This window comes from Orcinus orca, chromosome 9, assembly GCF_937001465.1.
Source record: "Orcinus orca chromosome 9, mOrcOrc1.1, whole genome shotgun sequence".
Classification (NCBI taxonomy): domain Eukaryota; kingdom Metazoa; phylum Chordata; class Mammalia; order Artiodactyla; family Delphinidae; genus Orcinus; species Orcinus orca.
Window position 1 is genome coordinate 89,641,295 of NC_064567.1, and position 18,571 is coordinate 89,659,865.

General features: G+C 33.7%; 2 protein-coding genes across 4 annotated transcripts in view; one reads left to right on the forward strand and one right to left on the reverse strand.

Annotated features, from left to right (window-relative positions):
* Positions 1–18,571, reverse strand: part of COG5 (component of oligomeric golgi complex 5) — a 282,658-nt gene that overhangs the window by 195,308 nt on the left and 68,779 nt on the right. The gene's annotated exons all lie outside the window — the stretch shown is intronic.
* Positions 8,750–14,500, forward strand: GPR22 (G protein-coupled receptor 22). Its single transcript, XM_004263354.3, has 3 exons — positions 8,750–9,265; positions 10,210–11,139; positions 12,882–14,500. Exon 3 carries the CDS (start codon positions 12,907–12,909, stop codon positions 14,206–14,208), a length of 1,302 nt encoding a protein of 433 aa, XP_004263402.1. The 5' UTR covers positions 8,750–9,265; positions 10,210–11,139; positions 12,882–12,906; the 3' UTR covers positions 14,209–14,500.

Below are 18,571 nucleotides of genomic sequence, written 5' to 3' on the forward strand. Positions count from 1 at the left end.
AGAACACATAAAACAAATAAAATGCCAAGTGGAGGACTTAAACCTAATCACATGGAAAATTATATTAAATGTGAATGTTCTGCACTCCAATTAAAAGAGAGAAATCTGAATGGAAGAAAAGCAAAAACAAACTATTACTATCCACAGAAAACACACCACACCTTAAAAAATAAAGACACAGAAGAGTTGAAAATATATATGATGTAAAGCATATCAAAACAAACCTGGAGTAACTACATTGATATCAGACAAAGCAGACATCAGAACAAGCAGTTATTATTAGGGATAAAGACATATAATTCATAACGCTCTTAAATGTTCATGAATTCAATAAAAATACATGATGCAAAAACTGGAAAAAGTGAAAGGAGAAATAGATAAATTCAGAATTATAGTTGGGAACTTCATATCTCCTCTTTCAGTAAAAAGTTACCTTCAGTAAAAGGCTAATAATACAAATAAACAGAAAATCAGTAAGGCAAGAAAAGACTTGAACTGTATTATCAATCAAATTGACCTATTTGACATTTATAGAACACTATGCCCAACAATGGGATAAAACACATTATTTTCAAGAGTACATGGAACATTCACTAAGACAGACCATATTCTGGGCCATTACACAAACCAAAACAGATTTTTTAAAACTGAAATTGTACAAAGTATGTTCTCTGATCGTGATGGAACTAAATTTGAAATCACTAACAAAAAAAATTTTTTTTAATCACCAAATATTTGGAAATTGAAAAACTCACTTTTAAATAACCCATGTGTCAACAAAGAAATACAATGGAAATTAGAAAATTAGAGAACATACTGAGTGATTACAAATATTTGACAAAAAGAGATTTAAAGTTGTTAAACTTTCACCAAAGTAGTAGAAGGAAGGAAATACTAAAGAGCAGAAATCAATAAAACAGAAAAAGAACTATAAGAACACTATTCATTAAGACCAATGAAACCAAAAGCTGGTTATTGAAAAGATTAGCAAAACTGATAAACCTCTAGGCAAAGTGACCAAGAAAAAAGAAGATACATATTTCCAATATCAGTAATGAAAGGGAAGGTATCAGTACAATCCTGCTAATATTTGAATATAATGACAAAATGTTAAAAATAAATTAATGCCAATAAATTTGGCAAATTAAATGATATAACAATTTACTTGAAAGATACTTATCACCAAAACAGACAGAAGAAAAATAAAAAATCTGAATCTATTAAATTACTTGAATTTATAATTAAAAGCTTTAACAACATAAAACCTTGTGGCTCACTCATCTTCTCTAGTGAATTCTATCAAACAGTTAAGGAAGGACCAGTACCGATCTTACACAAATGTTTTTAAAACTAAAGGAAGAAGAAACATTTTCAACTCATTATGAATCTGACATTATTGCCCTGATTCGAAAACCAGACCAAAAAAAAAAAAAAAGCAATAAAAGAAAATGACAAACCAATATCCCTCATGAACATATAGGCAAAATACTTCATCAAAATAACTGCAAATAAAATCATGCAATATCTAAAAGGGTAATCTACTATGACCAAGTAGGGTCATGAATTTAATCTATATTATCAAGGTAAATAGCTGCCAGGAGACCTGAGGTTACAGGGCAACCAACCAACCCAAACTCTAAAGAAAAACAGGTACTTTGAAGGACAAATGGGGGCATGAGCACTTGAGTACCTGGGGAAGACAATCCTGGACACCAGGAAGAATAATTCAGCTAAAATTGTTAATGAATTCCTAAAGGCTGAGTTTGTGCTAGCAAGAAAATATAGAACCCATGGAGGCCACAAACACAAGGGAAGACATACCCATTCACAGGTTCTTCAGAGACCTCACCAGGTTTGCGCGTGCGCGCGCGCACACACACACACACACACACACACACACACACACAAAGACCAGGTGCAGAGTGAGAGGTCTGAGAAAGCATCCCTCATGCTTGGGGATGAGAAGAGCAACCACTGAGAGAAAGGCATGAAGTTCAGCCTGGATCCTTTCTACCATCTCTAATGCATGGGAGAATAAAAGTCTAAAACCACTGAGGGAAGTGCAACAAACCCTCTGATTTTCTGAACATTGTTGAAAACCCACTCGAGCTATGAAAAGGAAGCAGCAAAAAACCCTATATGCCTAGGGGAGGAAAAGGAATTCCAGTACAAGTGGAAGTGACTGACACACATTGAGAAGTTCCCTTTCCTAAAACTTAGAACACCACGGTTACCCAGTCTACTATAGTGGGTATCTTGCTGTTTTTGATAATGGATCCAAGTGGAAATGGGAGCAATTGGGATGTACAGGCTTGAGTGACACAAACTGACCGGTGGCTGCGATTTGGTCCATACTTTGCAGCCCCAAAGAGAGATGTTTTTAACCTGTCTTCCAACTGGTACATCTGAAGGCTATGCTATAGGCAACAGCCCAAGACTCAGTAAAAATACAACAACGTTAATCAACAGTATTGCTCAGAGCTATGAGGATGGAACAGAGGGATCACATCCACTCTCGGTTTTCTGGAGCTGGCACTGAGACTGAACAGCTGCAGCAGCACAATGGATACCATCAGCTTATAACTTGGCCGAACTATCAGTCAACCAGGTCTAGGTATTCACAGGAACTTCTGTGCATCAAGGACCCCAGTGAACCAGTGGTTTGCTTCAGGTGATGGAATGAAAGAAAAGGTTTCCCCCAAAAGGGTTCACTTCCATCCCTTCATGCAAAACCAAGATTACACTAAGGCGAGGCCAGCTGCACCCTTGAATAAACCATTTTCATTTGTTCATTTGACCTTCAATGAAGCCTATTGGGCCCTTTCCTTGTTAGTTGTCAAGTCCAAGTGACATCAGGCCAGAGAGTCACAAGGCACCTATGGGTCAGGTGACTGGTTTTAACAAGACCGTAGCAGTAGGCCTGTTCAAAAGAGGTGCACTTGGCAGCTGGATCAGGCAGGTGGCACTGCTGTGCTAAGAAATGGCCTGAGCACTTGAGCAGCCGCAAAGTCTTTATTTAACTAAAACTGTGTTTTTTTCTTTCCTCCTGGGATGGTACATTGTGCTAGATCACCGGGGAGGGGACATGCAGGAGCCCGTGAGTGGGGCAATCTCCTGTTAATTTATAAACCTTCACAACATAAGCATGTAAAAAACATCAATACCAAATACACATTTGCCAGGGGAAGCCAGAAGAACAGTACATGAATAAGCCCAGAGGCTCCACCCACACTTTAGCTTTTCTTGAATTTGAGTGCCACCCACCGTCCACCCCCCCGCAGGAACACAAACTAAGGACTTTCACACACACATACAAGGGACTAGCCAGCAGACGACATTATTTTCTGACCAGGAGCGTGGGGCGTAGAGTAGTGGGGGGCTGGCTTGTAGAAGAGGGCTGAGGTGGTGGGAGGCTTTTCTCCTGCTGGTTCCTCGCCCCGCGGTCAGCGCCGCTTCCTCCCACATGCCTCCAAACTCCTCTGAGCCCCTGGGCCTAGGGGCTGTTGAGCTGCCCACGTGCGTGCTGCAACAGCTCCACCCTGCAGTCCGGTGCCTTCGGCCTCCCTGCCACCTACTGTGCTTTCTCCCCACAGGACCAGGTTGGAGGGTGCTTGGGCACCTCTATCCAACAGAGCTATAAAAGTTTGAATTTCTCCCCTCTCCTTGCGCTCCCCTGCCATACTTGGCTTTTATTTTAAGCAGCTGAGGTTAGAGCAGAGAGGGAGAGGAATCAGAGGGCACAAAGGGAAAAAGCAGCTCTGCACCAATAAGCAAGACTTTGCAGCTACATCCAATTTCAAGCGGCTGCCTACTTGGACTCAACAAATGAACTTATAACGTATTAAGTCTATCCAAAGCTCTGTATCCTCATTGCTGAACGCCTTTTATTTTAGCTCCGGGGAGCCCTTGATTCAGTAGCTACAGTCATACTGCCTTCTATGGAGGCCCAGAGGCTTGCTGCCTCACAGATGTAATTACATTATTTCTTCCTATAGCCTGGAGCCTGAGCAACAACCATAGTACCATTTGGGCAGCTTCATTTAACTGCTTAGCCTCTAAGAACTCATTAACACGTAAGTCAGTAAAAGATCTACTAGCCCACCACTTAAACAAGAGCATTTGCTATTGCATTTCATGCTCTCTAAACCAGCCCACAAGGGCCCTTGTCTTCTCTTTTGTAGGAAGCCATGTATCAGTCAACATGTCTTTGTTGCCAATATTGTCAGAAATCGTGAAGGGTCTAGGATTTTACCCTATTTGCAGGCTATGAAGCTAGCTTGTTTCTGTCATGTATACTGGCAGAAGACACAGCAAGCAGTATGAGAGATCATGTCACTCTGACAGTTCACTTTCCTATCCAAGTCCTCCTGGCAGAGGGACCTGCTTGGATACTCTGGATACAGTAGGTTTGCATCACAGCCAAAGAACACTGTGCTGGACAATTTACCATTTTTATAACAAGCAGAAGCAAGTCTGCTCTTATTGCATCCCTCCAAGTGGCTAGCTTCCAACACAACCCTGAGAAATGGACCAGGTAAAGAACAGTCAGGTCTTTTCATTCTTAGCATGCCCAGCAATCCCCAGCATGCCCTAGGACCTTCAGGGATGCTCAGGGCCCATGGCAGAATGCTTCTCCCAACACACTTTTATCAAATCTAATACCAGAGGTCCTACACAGTAGCATAAGGCAAGAAAAGAAATAAAAGTTACACATGGTTCAAGAAGAAGTAAACTGTCTCTATTTGCAGACAACGTTAATTGTCTGTACAGAAAATACCATGGTATTCACAAAAAAAGTTCCCAAGACTAATATACGAGTTTAGTGAAGTTGCAGGATACAAGGTCAATATACAAAAAATAATTGTATCAATATTTCTCTCTACTAAAAATAAACAAGGATAATAAATAAGCAAAGGACTCATAACAGCACATAAGAAGGGATTTGCCATAGCTTTGTTAAATATATAATCTAGTTAATCAGCTGACTTGGTTTCAGAACACAGAAATGAATTTGATCCTGCATAATAACCTACAATAGAAGAATTATAAGAAAAATGAAGCAGCAACAGAAAGAGAAACCAATGTGGGAAAAAAAAGCATAAACATGTGTGTGTAATTCTTTGATGGAAATATGAGAAAAACATCAACAAAATCCGTAATATTTAAAAATGCAAAAAGGGGTATAAGGCAGTCAAAAGAGCATGCCAGAAAATTAGGGTCATGGGTCGTAATAATTTGGACAAGGGCCCCAAACAACATGCCAACAGTAGGACAACAGACGGAGATTAAGTAGTAATAGTCACAGGGTCCAAAATCGAGGTTTAGATGAGAAAAAAGGAAAGAAATGCCATGTATTCATTGCTGTAATAGATGCTGGCAAATGACTTACAATCACATACTGTAAAAAATAAAAATGAAAAATTTTAAATGCCCAACTTAGGTGAGATAGGGAAGGATGGGGAAGAATGCTGGAGTTTTTCGGTTAAGACATACAATTCTGATGCATGTACTTTATCCAATTATAATCAGTTTTCAATTATCCTCTTTTATAGATAATGAATCACCAATATTGTTGACTCTCTACTACCCTGGCTACTCCCCACTTGAGGGAGGTTTCAGCAGATGGTCCATTTCTATTTTTCTGGTAAAACATTTGTTGTGATAGAAATTTAAAGTTGAGAAGCCAGATGAAATTTTTGAATTGGCTTTAAACTGAAATAATCCTTTCTACCTTGGCCTCTAGTATCAGAGAGAGTTGAGAGTTAGCTATGTTAAGTATTCACTGAAAAAGTACTCTTGAAGCAATACAATTTAAAAAGTGATTTTTCAGCAATTAGAAACTGCTTTCGCATATATACTTTGCAAATAGTTTCAAAGCACTGTCAGTTGTGGTTAATTCCAATATTTCACAAAGTTGAGGTTTTTTTATTTACAAATTCAAAATCATCAAAAATTCTGTAGCATTAGAGCCAGACACAAGCTAGATAAGAATGATCTGATAAGAACAGTAAATTTAAATGTGAACAGTAAATTACTCTCTCATACTCAAAGTTGTCCAAACTTAAGGAGGCAAATATATAAAATTAAAAGTCAAGGACTCCCATATCAGGAATTTTAGTTCCTAAACTAAATAAAACTCAAAATGTTTTTAACTTAAAGAAAAACACAGCTTGTGAAGAGGGATTTTAATAGAGATATGTGAGTGTTAGATTCACATCTGTTGCTTAGTTATTATTAGAAAACTTAAACTGCTTTCCCAGGTTATTATTAACGAATTAATAAGTAATCTATAAAATGATTTTGTAACATTTGGTTTTAAATCACTAATTACAGCATTTTTCAAAATTAGTGTCCTATATGAATACAAAATATATTAAATGCAAAATTGTGAAAATCTGTTGCTATGGAAGTAAGAATCTGTAAATTCTGATGTTTATAATTTGATATTAATTTTTTTCATGAAAAGAATATAATCTGATTCTCACTCAAGGGGTTTAGATATCTTCTTCTTTGTTAAAAACAAAGGAATTTAGAATTATCCTGCTAAGAGATCAAAGAACCTTATAATCATCAAACCAATTTGTGGTTTTAAAAAAGAAAATTATAGGGGAGTTCCCTGGTAGTACTTAGGATTCGGGGATTTCACTGCCATGGCCCAGGTTCAGCCTCTGGTCGGGGAACTGAGACCCTGCAAACTGCGTGGCACGACCAAAAAATAAAATAAGAAAGAAAAAGAAAAATATACTAAGCATTGTATGCAGTAAGAAGTAACCATTATTTGTAATATCTTGTGTATCCCTAACCACAAGTCACAGGGAATAAAAGGTGTTGTCTAGACCTGAACTTTCTTGCTGTCATTATGTCTTACAGAGATCCCAGAATTTATTTTTTCAAAACAGTCTGAGTATAACTTGGAAATACTGTCTCACAGAGAGCTAAACAAAACACAGAAATATAACATCAATTTAAAAAGTCAAAGCTATATCGTGACCCAGAGAATGCTTGACTTATCAAAAGTCGTGTAACTTAATAAGTAGTGACTGAACCCAAATCATCCAATTTTAAGTCAAAACTACCCTCAGAATTTTCCAAAGAGAGAGGGCCAGCTATATATAGTTAGAAGGGGGTTTGCAGACTTCTAACTTACCTAGACTGACTAACTTACCTACACCTTCTCATGTCATTAAACTTCTCTTTGCCTTTGTTTCCTCTACTTCATGGTGATATTTTGACAATAAATGTAAGCAAATACTTGAATTCTTTGGGAGAAAAGCACTATATGTATTTCACTATGTTAATAACTTCTCGTCTCTACCACAAGTTTCAACTGATATCTTTACTTTTAGTTTTAAGCTGCAAACAACACTATATGTGTGCATGTGCACACCTTTCAGCATGGCTGGCATTCTAAGATCCTTTTCTCCAATTTTCAAAATGCATGAAAAGTAGCACAATATTTTAATTTTTATCATTATCAAAGCCCTGCCACCCAAAGCTCTGCAGAAAACTGTAGAAATTCACAGCAAAATTTTCCACCACATTACTCTCAACTTCTGTGGAAATGCAACTCACAGCTCATATACTATTCAGCCAGCCCCCTGTGCAGCTTAAATATTAGCAGTGGAAGATTAAAATGTATACTGATTTTCAAAATTATAAACAGTAACTTCAATTACAAATTAAAAACCTAGCACATATTTTAAAAAATGCACATCACTAACATTCCTAAAATAACGGAAATAGGTAATCAATATTCTAATAATTCAGTGATTTGCAATGACTTCTGTTTTGTTAAGAGATATAGAATCCAGCCACTTTATATACTCAAGTCTAAGAAAAAGGTTTCCTCAATGTGTTCCTCAATATTGAAAATAGAAAATTATTCATAAGTAACCAAAATTAACAGAAATTTAAATTTAAAGTAATATTTTGTTATCTACACCATTGTTTTTAATTCTTTTGACAGCATATCTTAAAATAATTTAGCTTTGTAACTTATGAAGACATGTAATTAACTTCCTTTTTCCTTTACCAATATATTTACCCAATAACATTAGCATACAGCATTAGAGTATAGCAATCCACTAAAAGTACCCATGTTAAAAACAGAAACAGCAGTTGAAATAAAATATGATGGCACATGATCGGTACATATCTACTGAGCACGGGTTACCACAGGTGAAGACTGAATAGTAATATCAAAAGTAATGCACATGATTAAATCTTTTCATACTGAGACTCTACTAATAGCAGTGGAATTAAAAAAAAATTGTAGGGTGTAATCACCTTAAATCAAGCTTTATTAATATTTTGAATGAATGAATGAATACCTGAATGAATGACTACTGCAGTCATAATAATATTTAACACCTTGAGATGTTCACAACAATTTGGAATACACAGAGAAGATGACCTGAATACAAACAAACTAGTTGAAATTCAATGTGGTTCACAGTAAAGATGCAGTGCCCTTCTATTTGTAGAACAAAGAATCTCAACAAAAAAACATATATACAACTAAAATATTTTCAAGTGCAATTATCCGAGGCTTTAAAAAGAATATATACATTTTACTATGTAATTCTTTCTTGCCCCCCCCAACACCACCACCCTATATCTTTTTAATGTTTGGCAAAAGTGAACAACAAACCAGAATACGCATTTTTTTAAAGACTAATTTACTCCTGTTCTATTTAAGAGCAACACACAACCACTTATAACTACAGCCTTTTAAAAAAGCATCCTTATATAAAACAGTGGGGGGGGAATCCCTGCTATACATATGAAGCACAATTTAAGCCCAATACAACTGACCAATCAAAATTAGTGAATGCACTGCATCTCTCTGCAGTGGAGAGAAGCCACAAGGTAGGCTGTCATTCTGCAAAAGCTGCCCAGAACAGGCTTTCCTCTGAAAAGCAGTGCCATTCCTTTTTAGAAAGACTGAATCTAAGTGCTGTCTCTGGAGACAAGAAGCCTTCAGTATGTTAAATTACTTTCATTATGTATTTTCAGATGCTTATTGATTCCACAGTAGGAAGAGTGAGAGACTGCAGCAGCCTCCAAGCAGCACTACATGTTCCATACATTAGCAGTACTGCTGAAACAATGGCACAGTACAGACACACATTTTCATTAAGGTCTTTTTCGAAGAGGTGTTTATGACCCTCTTCCCCCAGTCCTCTACTAACCAGTGAACAAAATGAATCAATCAAAACTGGAAATGCTTCAACTACATCAAGAATTTATCAAATCTTTAGCAGAGGTAAGATGTGTTCCTTATTATAGTATTCAGCTGCTTTTGAACCAGCATAGTGGGGTAAAATTACTTTGAAAAATTTCAGCCTAAATTTTAAGAGTTTATTTGCTTAATTCTACTTATTGCTAAACATGTATCTTTTAGATCTATTTATTTTAAGACATGATATGTTTTAAATGTATTTTTTTAGGATGCAATGTTAAATACAAAGAATATTCTTTGTTGAATCACTCTGAAGATAGATATCAGCTTTTTAAGTCACTTCAGATATACTGAATATCCTTAATTTCATCAGTAGTCTTTCTGAAGTGTTCAAAAAATGCTTATATTTCTTGAAAGAATCAGTTTTACTATTTAGCTATTATTTATTACTCAATTTTAGGTTTATTATTGGGCATGCTCATTGAAAATTATTTAATTTGCAGTCACCTTTTACATCACCCTTTACATTTCAATTACATGAACAGTTCATCGATGGAAATTTATAGTGTTTTATCATGGAATCTGTTTTAATCAGTTAAAATTCAAACCATGTGCTGATAAGCAAGCGACAATATTTTACAGCAGGGAATACTTTAAAATTTATTATAAAGATAAGAGGGAATGACAGTATGTTTAATGTATGCTAATTGCTCATAATCTCTGAAAATACAGGTTAACTTCTAAAATGAGAGCAGAAATTGGTTTAAAAAATACAGCTTTTCTTTCATGGTAATATTTGTAATGTTAACTCTATTACTAAATATTATACTTACAGTCTTTGTTAGGAAAAGAGAATATTTAAAGAAACCATTAAATTTATGCATAACTATGGCTCTAATAATACAGTTTGCTTACTTTGATAAAAAATACTGTGTATGGTGTTAAATAAACACAACTAAAGTAACTTTCAATTAATAGGAAATTATTAGGAACCCTATTCCTTAACCATTTTTTTTCTTTTTCACAAGGGCCCAAACCAGCTAATTCAGTATTTACAACTGACAATATGAAGAATGCATCTGACCCATCACCTCCCTAGCTGTCTGAACCACAAACTGCAGGATATTCTTGCAACAATGATTTTAAGACATTAAGGAGTTAAAACCAGAGAATATAGGTCTACGTTACTGCTGGGATATAACACATCGACAGTAACCATCCTAAGAAGATGCTATATAAAACAGCCACAAAATGAAAATATAACTGTAAAAGCCTGAAAACAAAATGGTGAGCATTTTTAAAGGGGGAGTTTATAATTTAACATACCAAAATTGTGGAGCCACCAATTCTTGAAGAAACAGTGAAACATGGATTGCCAAGAGAATAATATACATTACCAGCAAGCTAAATGAAGCTTTAGCAAGTATTTTTCTGCGCTAAATATTCAGATATTCGTATCAATTGATATTACTAAAGGATTTTTCCATCTGAGTTTTATGACCAATTATGTATCCTCTTCTAATGAAAACAAACCAAATTAAATAGCAGATGGTTTTTATCAAGAGAACATGGACTGGACTTATAACCAAGTTATGTGACCAAGAAATCATTTCAAAATAATGAGGACTGCTATAGAAACAGATTTACATTTGTAACAAAAGGATGTCTAAGTACATTTTAGAAGCTAGAAACCTTATGTTTCTTTTGTTTTCACATGTTCTGGAAAATAAAGAGACATCATCACATATTCTCTCAAAGGGAAACAATTCCTATCATTTGAGGAAGTTTCTCTCGGTCGTGACTTTTTAAGGCAAAACAAACACAAGTATTTTGTACTGGTCTTTAGAAATTCATCAGCCAACTAAATCTCACAATTCATGCAGTTGAAGTACTGGAGAGAAAAATGAAAGAATTCCTACAAGACATGAAATAAAACACAGCTACTTCACTGTTGTCAGGTAAAAATTCATGTCCAAATCTGTTAATGACATCATGTATCATATTGTGAAAAACTGCTATAGTGAGCCAAAAGGCCCATAAGGCAACAGCAAACAGGTAGGTCAGAAGATGCATGCACCCCACGACACTGTTTAACATTTACAAGAGAAAAGAATCTTGCTCTAGAGTAGATGCATTTTCCTTAATTATCATCTAAATTGACACTCCTGCTTTATTTAATTCTAAATCTAACTGATGTGACAAAGACCTGATGTTCAATCTGTCAGTTCAGAAAATTTGGCACACTTTAAAATTTTCCATTTTTATAGGATTTCGATGCTGGCTAAGACCTTCACTTACTCAAATATATGCCTTTAGTAAGCTCAAAAGAAATTAATAATGTTAGCATTTGTGCTTCTGAAACACTACCTTTAAAATAATATGCATAAATAAAACTATATTCTAAAACTTGTCAAAGGTTACATCAAGTGAAAGGCTAACATGAGTTCTGAAAATTATTAGCTTTTATAATTTGTTATGATTTTGCAGGCAAAATGCTGTACTTGAAATGTGAAATATAGTTGGTTGTATGATTTTACATTTTAACTAAATATACTAATTACTGACATTTTAGCCCAGCAAATCAGACATTATTTTTATAAATTACTCTAAACTTCTATATATTAAAACATAGATATACATGAATTAGCAAGAGTTTGGTTTTTTTCTTTTAATTTTCCTCAAAATGATATACACTGGGTGATTTACACAAAAGGTTTCACAGGAAATGTGTAACTTTAATAGATTCCTCAGAAAATGGGCTTCAGACACTCCTTTTCCCTAAAATTTCATTTTTTGCTTTAAAAATTCTGTTTAATAAAATCAACTGATGCATTCTTTTAAACCACCTTAAAAATGGCTATTTCTTAATATGATATTAAATTTCAATTTTCTCCTTCTACAAGATATGAAAGGGTGTGGTCACAAAATAAATCATTCATTCATAAGAGTGATTAGTGCTCTTTTACTAAGGTCTGTGGTGTTTTACTTCAAAATAATGTCCCTTTTTTTCCAATTTTTATAAGTTTGATTGTTATAAAGTTCAGTGAGCACTTTCACTGAGAAATATGAAATATTTATCATTTGCCTACTTCAGTGGGAAATAACTCCAGATAACCCCAAACACACTGTTGACTGCTGAATATGAATTTCAATCAAGAACACGGACAAAGTGGTTTAAAACAAACTAGTGCTCTGTGCCATTTGTCATTTTAAGTAAACATTTGTCCTGTTCATTTGAAATCTCATGGGAATAATTATACCTACACTAATTGTGCTACAACATGTTAAAATAGCGTTTATTTTCCACCTACTCACAACATTTTAAAATGAAATCTTAAAACACTGGGCTAAAATTAGTTTTGCATACTGGGTAGTTTTATTATACAAAAATATACTGTATCTCAAATAATAACCTTGAAAAACCCAAATAAGGAAAACCTTTTTAGTTTAGTAAACAATTTTGAACTATATAGGAGCAATCCCCAGTACAGTTATTTCTTCAAATGGGGAACCCAATTTCCTTTTACATCAAAACAATGCAAACCTTGATGTTTTCTAATTCTACATTTTCCATTAATAGTTTATAAATTTAAAAATTAAACTAAGTACACAATAAAAAATTTTTTTTACAAAGAACACAGGTTTTGTACGTCATTTAAATTGCCAAATATCAAATAGTTTATTCTATTTCACTTTCTAGGGAAAAAACCAACTGCTCCAAAAGAATGTGTTTTTCTCCCATTCTGGAAATCAACATGCAGTCTGAATCTAACATTACAGTGCGAGATGACATTGATGACATCAACACCAATATGTACCAACCACTATCATATCCATTAAGCTTTCAAGTGTCTCTCACCGGATTTCTTATGTTAGAAATTGTGTTGGGACTTGGCAGCAACCTCACCGTATTGGTACTTTACTGCATGAAATCCAACTTAATCAACTCTGTCAGTAACATTATTACGATGAATCTTCATGTACTTGATGTAATCATTTGTGTGGGATGTATTCCTCTAACTATAGTTATTCTTCTGCTTTCACTGGAGAGTAACACTGCTCTCATCTGCTGTTTCCATGAGGCCTGTGTATCTTTTACAAGTGTCTCAACAGCAATCAACGTTTTTGCTATCACTTTGGACAGATATGACATCTCTGTAAAGCCTGCAAACCGAATTCTGACAATGGGCAGAGCTGTAATGCTAATGATATCCATTTGGATTTTTTCATTTTTCTCATTCCTGATTCCCTTTATTGAGGTAAATTTTTTCAGCCTTCAAAGTGGAAATACATGGGAAAACAAGACACTTCTGTGTGTCAGTACGAATGAATACTACACTGAACTGGGAATGTATTATCACCTGCTAGTACAGATCCCAATATTCTTTTTCACTGTCATAGTAATGTTAATCACATACAGCAAAATACTTCAGGCCCTCAATATTCGAATAGGCACAAGATTCTCAACAGGCCAGAAGAAGAAAGCAAGAAAGAAAAAGACGATTTCTCTAACCACACAACACGAGACTACAGACATGTCACAAAGCAGTGGTGGGAGAAATGTAGTCTTTGGTGTTAGAACTTCAGTCTCTGTAATAATTGCCCTCCGGCGAGCTATGAAACGACACCGTGAACGACGAGAAAGGCAAAAGAGGGTCTTCAAAATGTCTTTATTGATTATTTCTACATTTCTTCTCTGCTGGACACCAATTTCTGTTTTAAATACCACCATTTTATGTTTAGGCCCAAGTGACCTTTTAGTAAAATTAAGGTTGTGTTTTCTAGTCATGGGTTATGGAACAACTATATTTCATCCTCTATTATATGCATTTACTAGACAAAAATTTCAAAAGGTCTTGAAAAGTAAAATGAAAAAGCGAGTTGTTTCCATAGTAGAAGCTGATCCCATGCCTAACAATGCTGTAATACACAACTCTTGGATAGATCCTAAAAGAAACAAAAAAATTACCTTTGAAGATAGTGAAATTAGAGAAAAATGTTTAGTACCTCAGGTTGTCACAGACTAGGGAAAAGGCTAAGTTTCACCAAACCCACACTCAGAAGTTTTAAATTTAAACTGTAAAAAATTACTGCCAAATATAAGAAAAACATTTTAAGTACTGGTTATGTTGTAAATTTTCAATGTAAATGTCAAGATTAGATTAGGTCATATATATTCAATTTCTTCATTACTTAATGTATTTGTTGCATGGCAGTTTGTTAAGGTAATATCATGTGTATATTTTGTCAATATTATGTCCAACAGAAGATATTTATGTAAGTCATATTTTCTAAAGAATAAATACATAGCCTTAAAACACTGTATAATTTTAAAATATAACTGACACAGGTATCCTTGCTCTTTTTTTTTATAAAGTGTATTGTTTCTAAGCCACAAACTATATCTATATGTTAACAACTGGAATAGCATTTTAACATAAAAAGCAAAATTATGGGCTCCAAGCAACCAAAATGACCCAGGATTTTCTATACCACTATATTATGTTTTCTAGCATAGTCTACTTGCTATAATATTTGATTCATCAAAAATAATGAACTATATATGAAACTTTATCCTTTTTGGAATGTAGGAAATTGTAGGATTTATCAGGATTTTAAAATTCAAGAACCAAAAAACAAACAACCATGTATATGCACATCAAGATAGGGAAACTTCTGAAATTCAAGTTTATTATGAAAAAGAGACTGATTTTCTAAGATCAACGGCACTATGCCTATAATATACAAATGAACTGACAATAAAAGGAAGGAAGAAAACTAAGGCTTCTTTCCTCCTTCCTCACTTTGGTTGAGTTAACCCAAATGCTCTGGAAATACAGTATACTGGCAAAAACCAGTGCATTAAAATAAACAGACATCCTAACTTTATTCAAGTCAGCCTTTTTGTATAACAGAAGTTAACTACTAAAATCTGAATACAAGGAAGGAAAAAAAAGCCTTTATGTCATTATAGAAAAGCCAACTCTTTCTAACTTTAGAAACATAACAACTTTAGAGTCATACAATTTACACAATGTTCCTACACTCTCAGAGCTCCCAAGTGTTTCCAAATATAGTAGTCCTTTTCAACTCTCAAAGTCATTAAAGTGGCAATAAATCTTGTGAATTTTTTTACTCTACACCACGTAATTAAATTTAAAGCATTTTGCCTCCAATCCCCAATTCATGTTAGAAAACTGTGAAATTACTAATCCTAACTATAGATATCAGGTTTGAGAATCTCATATCACACAAGTATTTTCTAATTGTTATAATCTAATAATCTATTGATGAGTGCTAATTATCACTGTACCTGAAAAACAGCAATAAGTTATTTAAAGTAGGCAAATACTTGCTCCCTTGTAATGGGTTAACTGGACAATTCTTTATTGTTTTTTCATACTGTATTCACTAAATCAAGTAGCAACTCATTTTTAAATAAAAAATTTTTATGTCATTCAATAATAATCTCTCATTGAAAGAAACATGTTTTCATTAGGTGGTCTTCTATAATTAAAAATCAAATGTTGGACTGTGAAGAAAACAACCAATTCAATAATATACCACTCTTATGTAAATAAATGAAATTCATCCAATTTAGTTTACTGAATACCTTATCCCTTGGGGAAATGAGAACCATGCAATAGCAGGAATTCATTGAGGTTTACATGACAAATTTAACAGTGATATATTTCTGATAATAATGTTATGTTGACATAATGTCAAATCTTGGCAAAGAAGCGGTTTCCTCCTGCCTTACTTTGTATTCTTTTATGGAATTAAAGAAATGCTTCAATTTGACAAAATGTAGCATAAACAACTAAGACTAATTTTTTTAAAACTTAAAGAGAAATTAGTATTGCATAAAGACATTAAGAAAATTTTCATTCGACAAATATATTTAGCACAGAGTATCTCCTAATATATTCATTTAAAAAATTTTAAATAATTTTGTACTTGGATTTCTGAGCATAAATATTTTAATATTTAGCTTTATAATCTTAATAAAAATTAGACTATTTTTAGAAAAGTCTTCATGTTAAGAAAAATCCATTGTGTCCTAAATATTTTTCTTCTTCAAGTCTATAAACATGCCAAAGAACTCAGTTTAAAAACATTCTTCTAATAAATCTGCCTAAACTGCGTTCATGCCCTCTTGTTCTCTGTAATAAGAAATCTAACAAAATAAAGAACAAATAGCAAATATTATAATGTTGCCCTCTAAGCTGTTACTACTTCTACACTTGACACTGGAACTATTAACAAGCATTTCTGCCCACCTGTAATAATCTTTCAGACATACAAAAGTGCACCCACTGGTTTACAACAAAGAATATTCATATTTACCAGATAACCTCTAGTAGCTTTTCAGTGTTAAATAATATGTAAACCAAAATAACATTTATGTTAAAAGTTCAGCTTTTAAAAACAAGTCACAAATATGTTTGCAATTACTGATCTCAGCTTAAAGGAGAGAATGAGAAGCTTAGATAATTTTTTATTTAAATGTTGTTCAATGAAAAGGTGAAATATTTTTATTTTTCTTATGATGGCCCTTAACACAATGTGTAAATTTTTTACTTTATTTCAAATAATTTTACCAAAAAAGCGTTAATGCTAATTCTTCATGTTAGAATGAAATTTTTAAATGCAAAAGCAATAGAGGTAACAATACATTCAATATGGGATCTTCTTAAAATCATATTTTTCTATCCATATGCCACAAATAATATCAATTTCTATATAGCTAACTGGGTTAGTTCTTGAAAACTACTAAAAACTATTCTTTTAAAAACTAACCAAAGATGAGCTCAACAAGATATGGAACTGTTGTTTTCTCTTTTGTTTCCTAATTTAAGGTCATTGTTATTCTACCAACTAGTACCCAACTGATGTTCAGACATAATAAAAATGAATTATTTACAATGATGCTTTATTAAAAAATGCCATTCATAGCAATGAATAATTCTATACTTCTCCCCCATAATAAGTCAATTTTTAGGTATATGGTCTATTTTTAATCCCCCAAATAAAATTACAGCAAAATCTCAGCTCTCTGGACATTAAAAAATCAAACTCCTCATTTCACTGAGATTAGACTTAAACGTAAAAACCTAAAAGTATAAGAAAGGAAGTGCTTATTCGTAGGGCTTTATTCAATACAGTAATTTCAAGACTACCTTCCAAAGTCAATAAAACTTTTGGTTTTATTATATTTTATGATTGTACATTTAAGTGAGCTTTGTAATTCAATTAACATTTGAATCCTTACAAGGTAGAAGGCATTGTGGCTGAAACTCATATATTACCCTCAGAGCTTAAAATCTAGAATCGAGGTAGTAAAAAGTATGGTAATACCTATGAAAAAAGCAGAATGTGGCAAATGTAAATTAAAAAGAATAAAGTTCTTAACAAACTTAATAAGAAAAGAAGTATGTTGGATTTAAGAACAATATAAACAAAAGCATTGTTGAGGAAAGCTACTAAAGCATATCCTGGAAACAGTAAATTGTTCTCTTTAGAAGAAAAATAATACAGTAGTGAGAAGTTGATATGGTAAGTTAAATTAGAACCAAAAGACAGAGGCCTTAAATGCCAGCAGAGAAATCTGAGCAGGGGAATAACGCGATAAGAAATGAGCTACAGGGAAAAACAAACAAACAAAAAACAGCAATATGTAGAAAGAGTTGATTGAGTAAGACACAGAAATGGGAAGCTGAGAAAGCAAAGAAAACACAGAGGATAGGAAGCTACTGCCATCACCTTGATAGGTAAGGAAAGGCCTGACAACAAGTGCTGGCAGTAGCTCTACAAAGGAGCATACAGATGCGACAGGCAACATCAATGCAGAATCAATACGGTATCCAACTGACTAGAAAGCCAACTGTTATAAGAGAGTGAAGAATTAAAAATGATGGCCATAAAAAGACCACAAGAAATTAGATTTCCTCAATGATCTAAGAACTTTTTAAATTATGCTTTGAATAAAGTACATGGGTAACAAGGGCAAAAACAAAAAGAATTTCTGGCAAAGCAGAAAATTCAATTAAGTAAAATAAACAACTATTCAAGAATGTTCTAGTTATCCAAAATGAAAATTCCTATTTGATGTTTTAAATTATCTACTTTATATTTCACATATTGGTTTATTCAGTTTTTCCATTAAACGCATTATTTTCTTCTTTGGTACTTTTTTCAATTATAAACAATGGCAAAATTCCAAGGTATACAAAGCAAAAAATATAAATATGATCCTTTGCTTCTTTCCTAATAATTTATTATAAATATCCATCCAACTCATTATATACATATCACCTTCATTCCTTGCTAATGGTTGCGTAAGAATAATTTTTAAAAATTAAAAAATCATATAAGCAAAGTTTCTAAAAA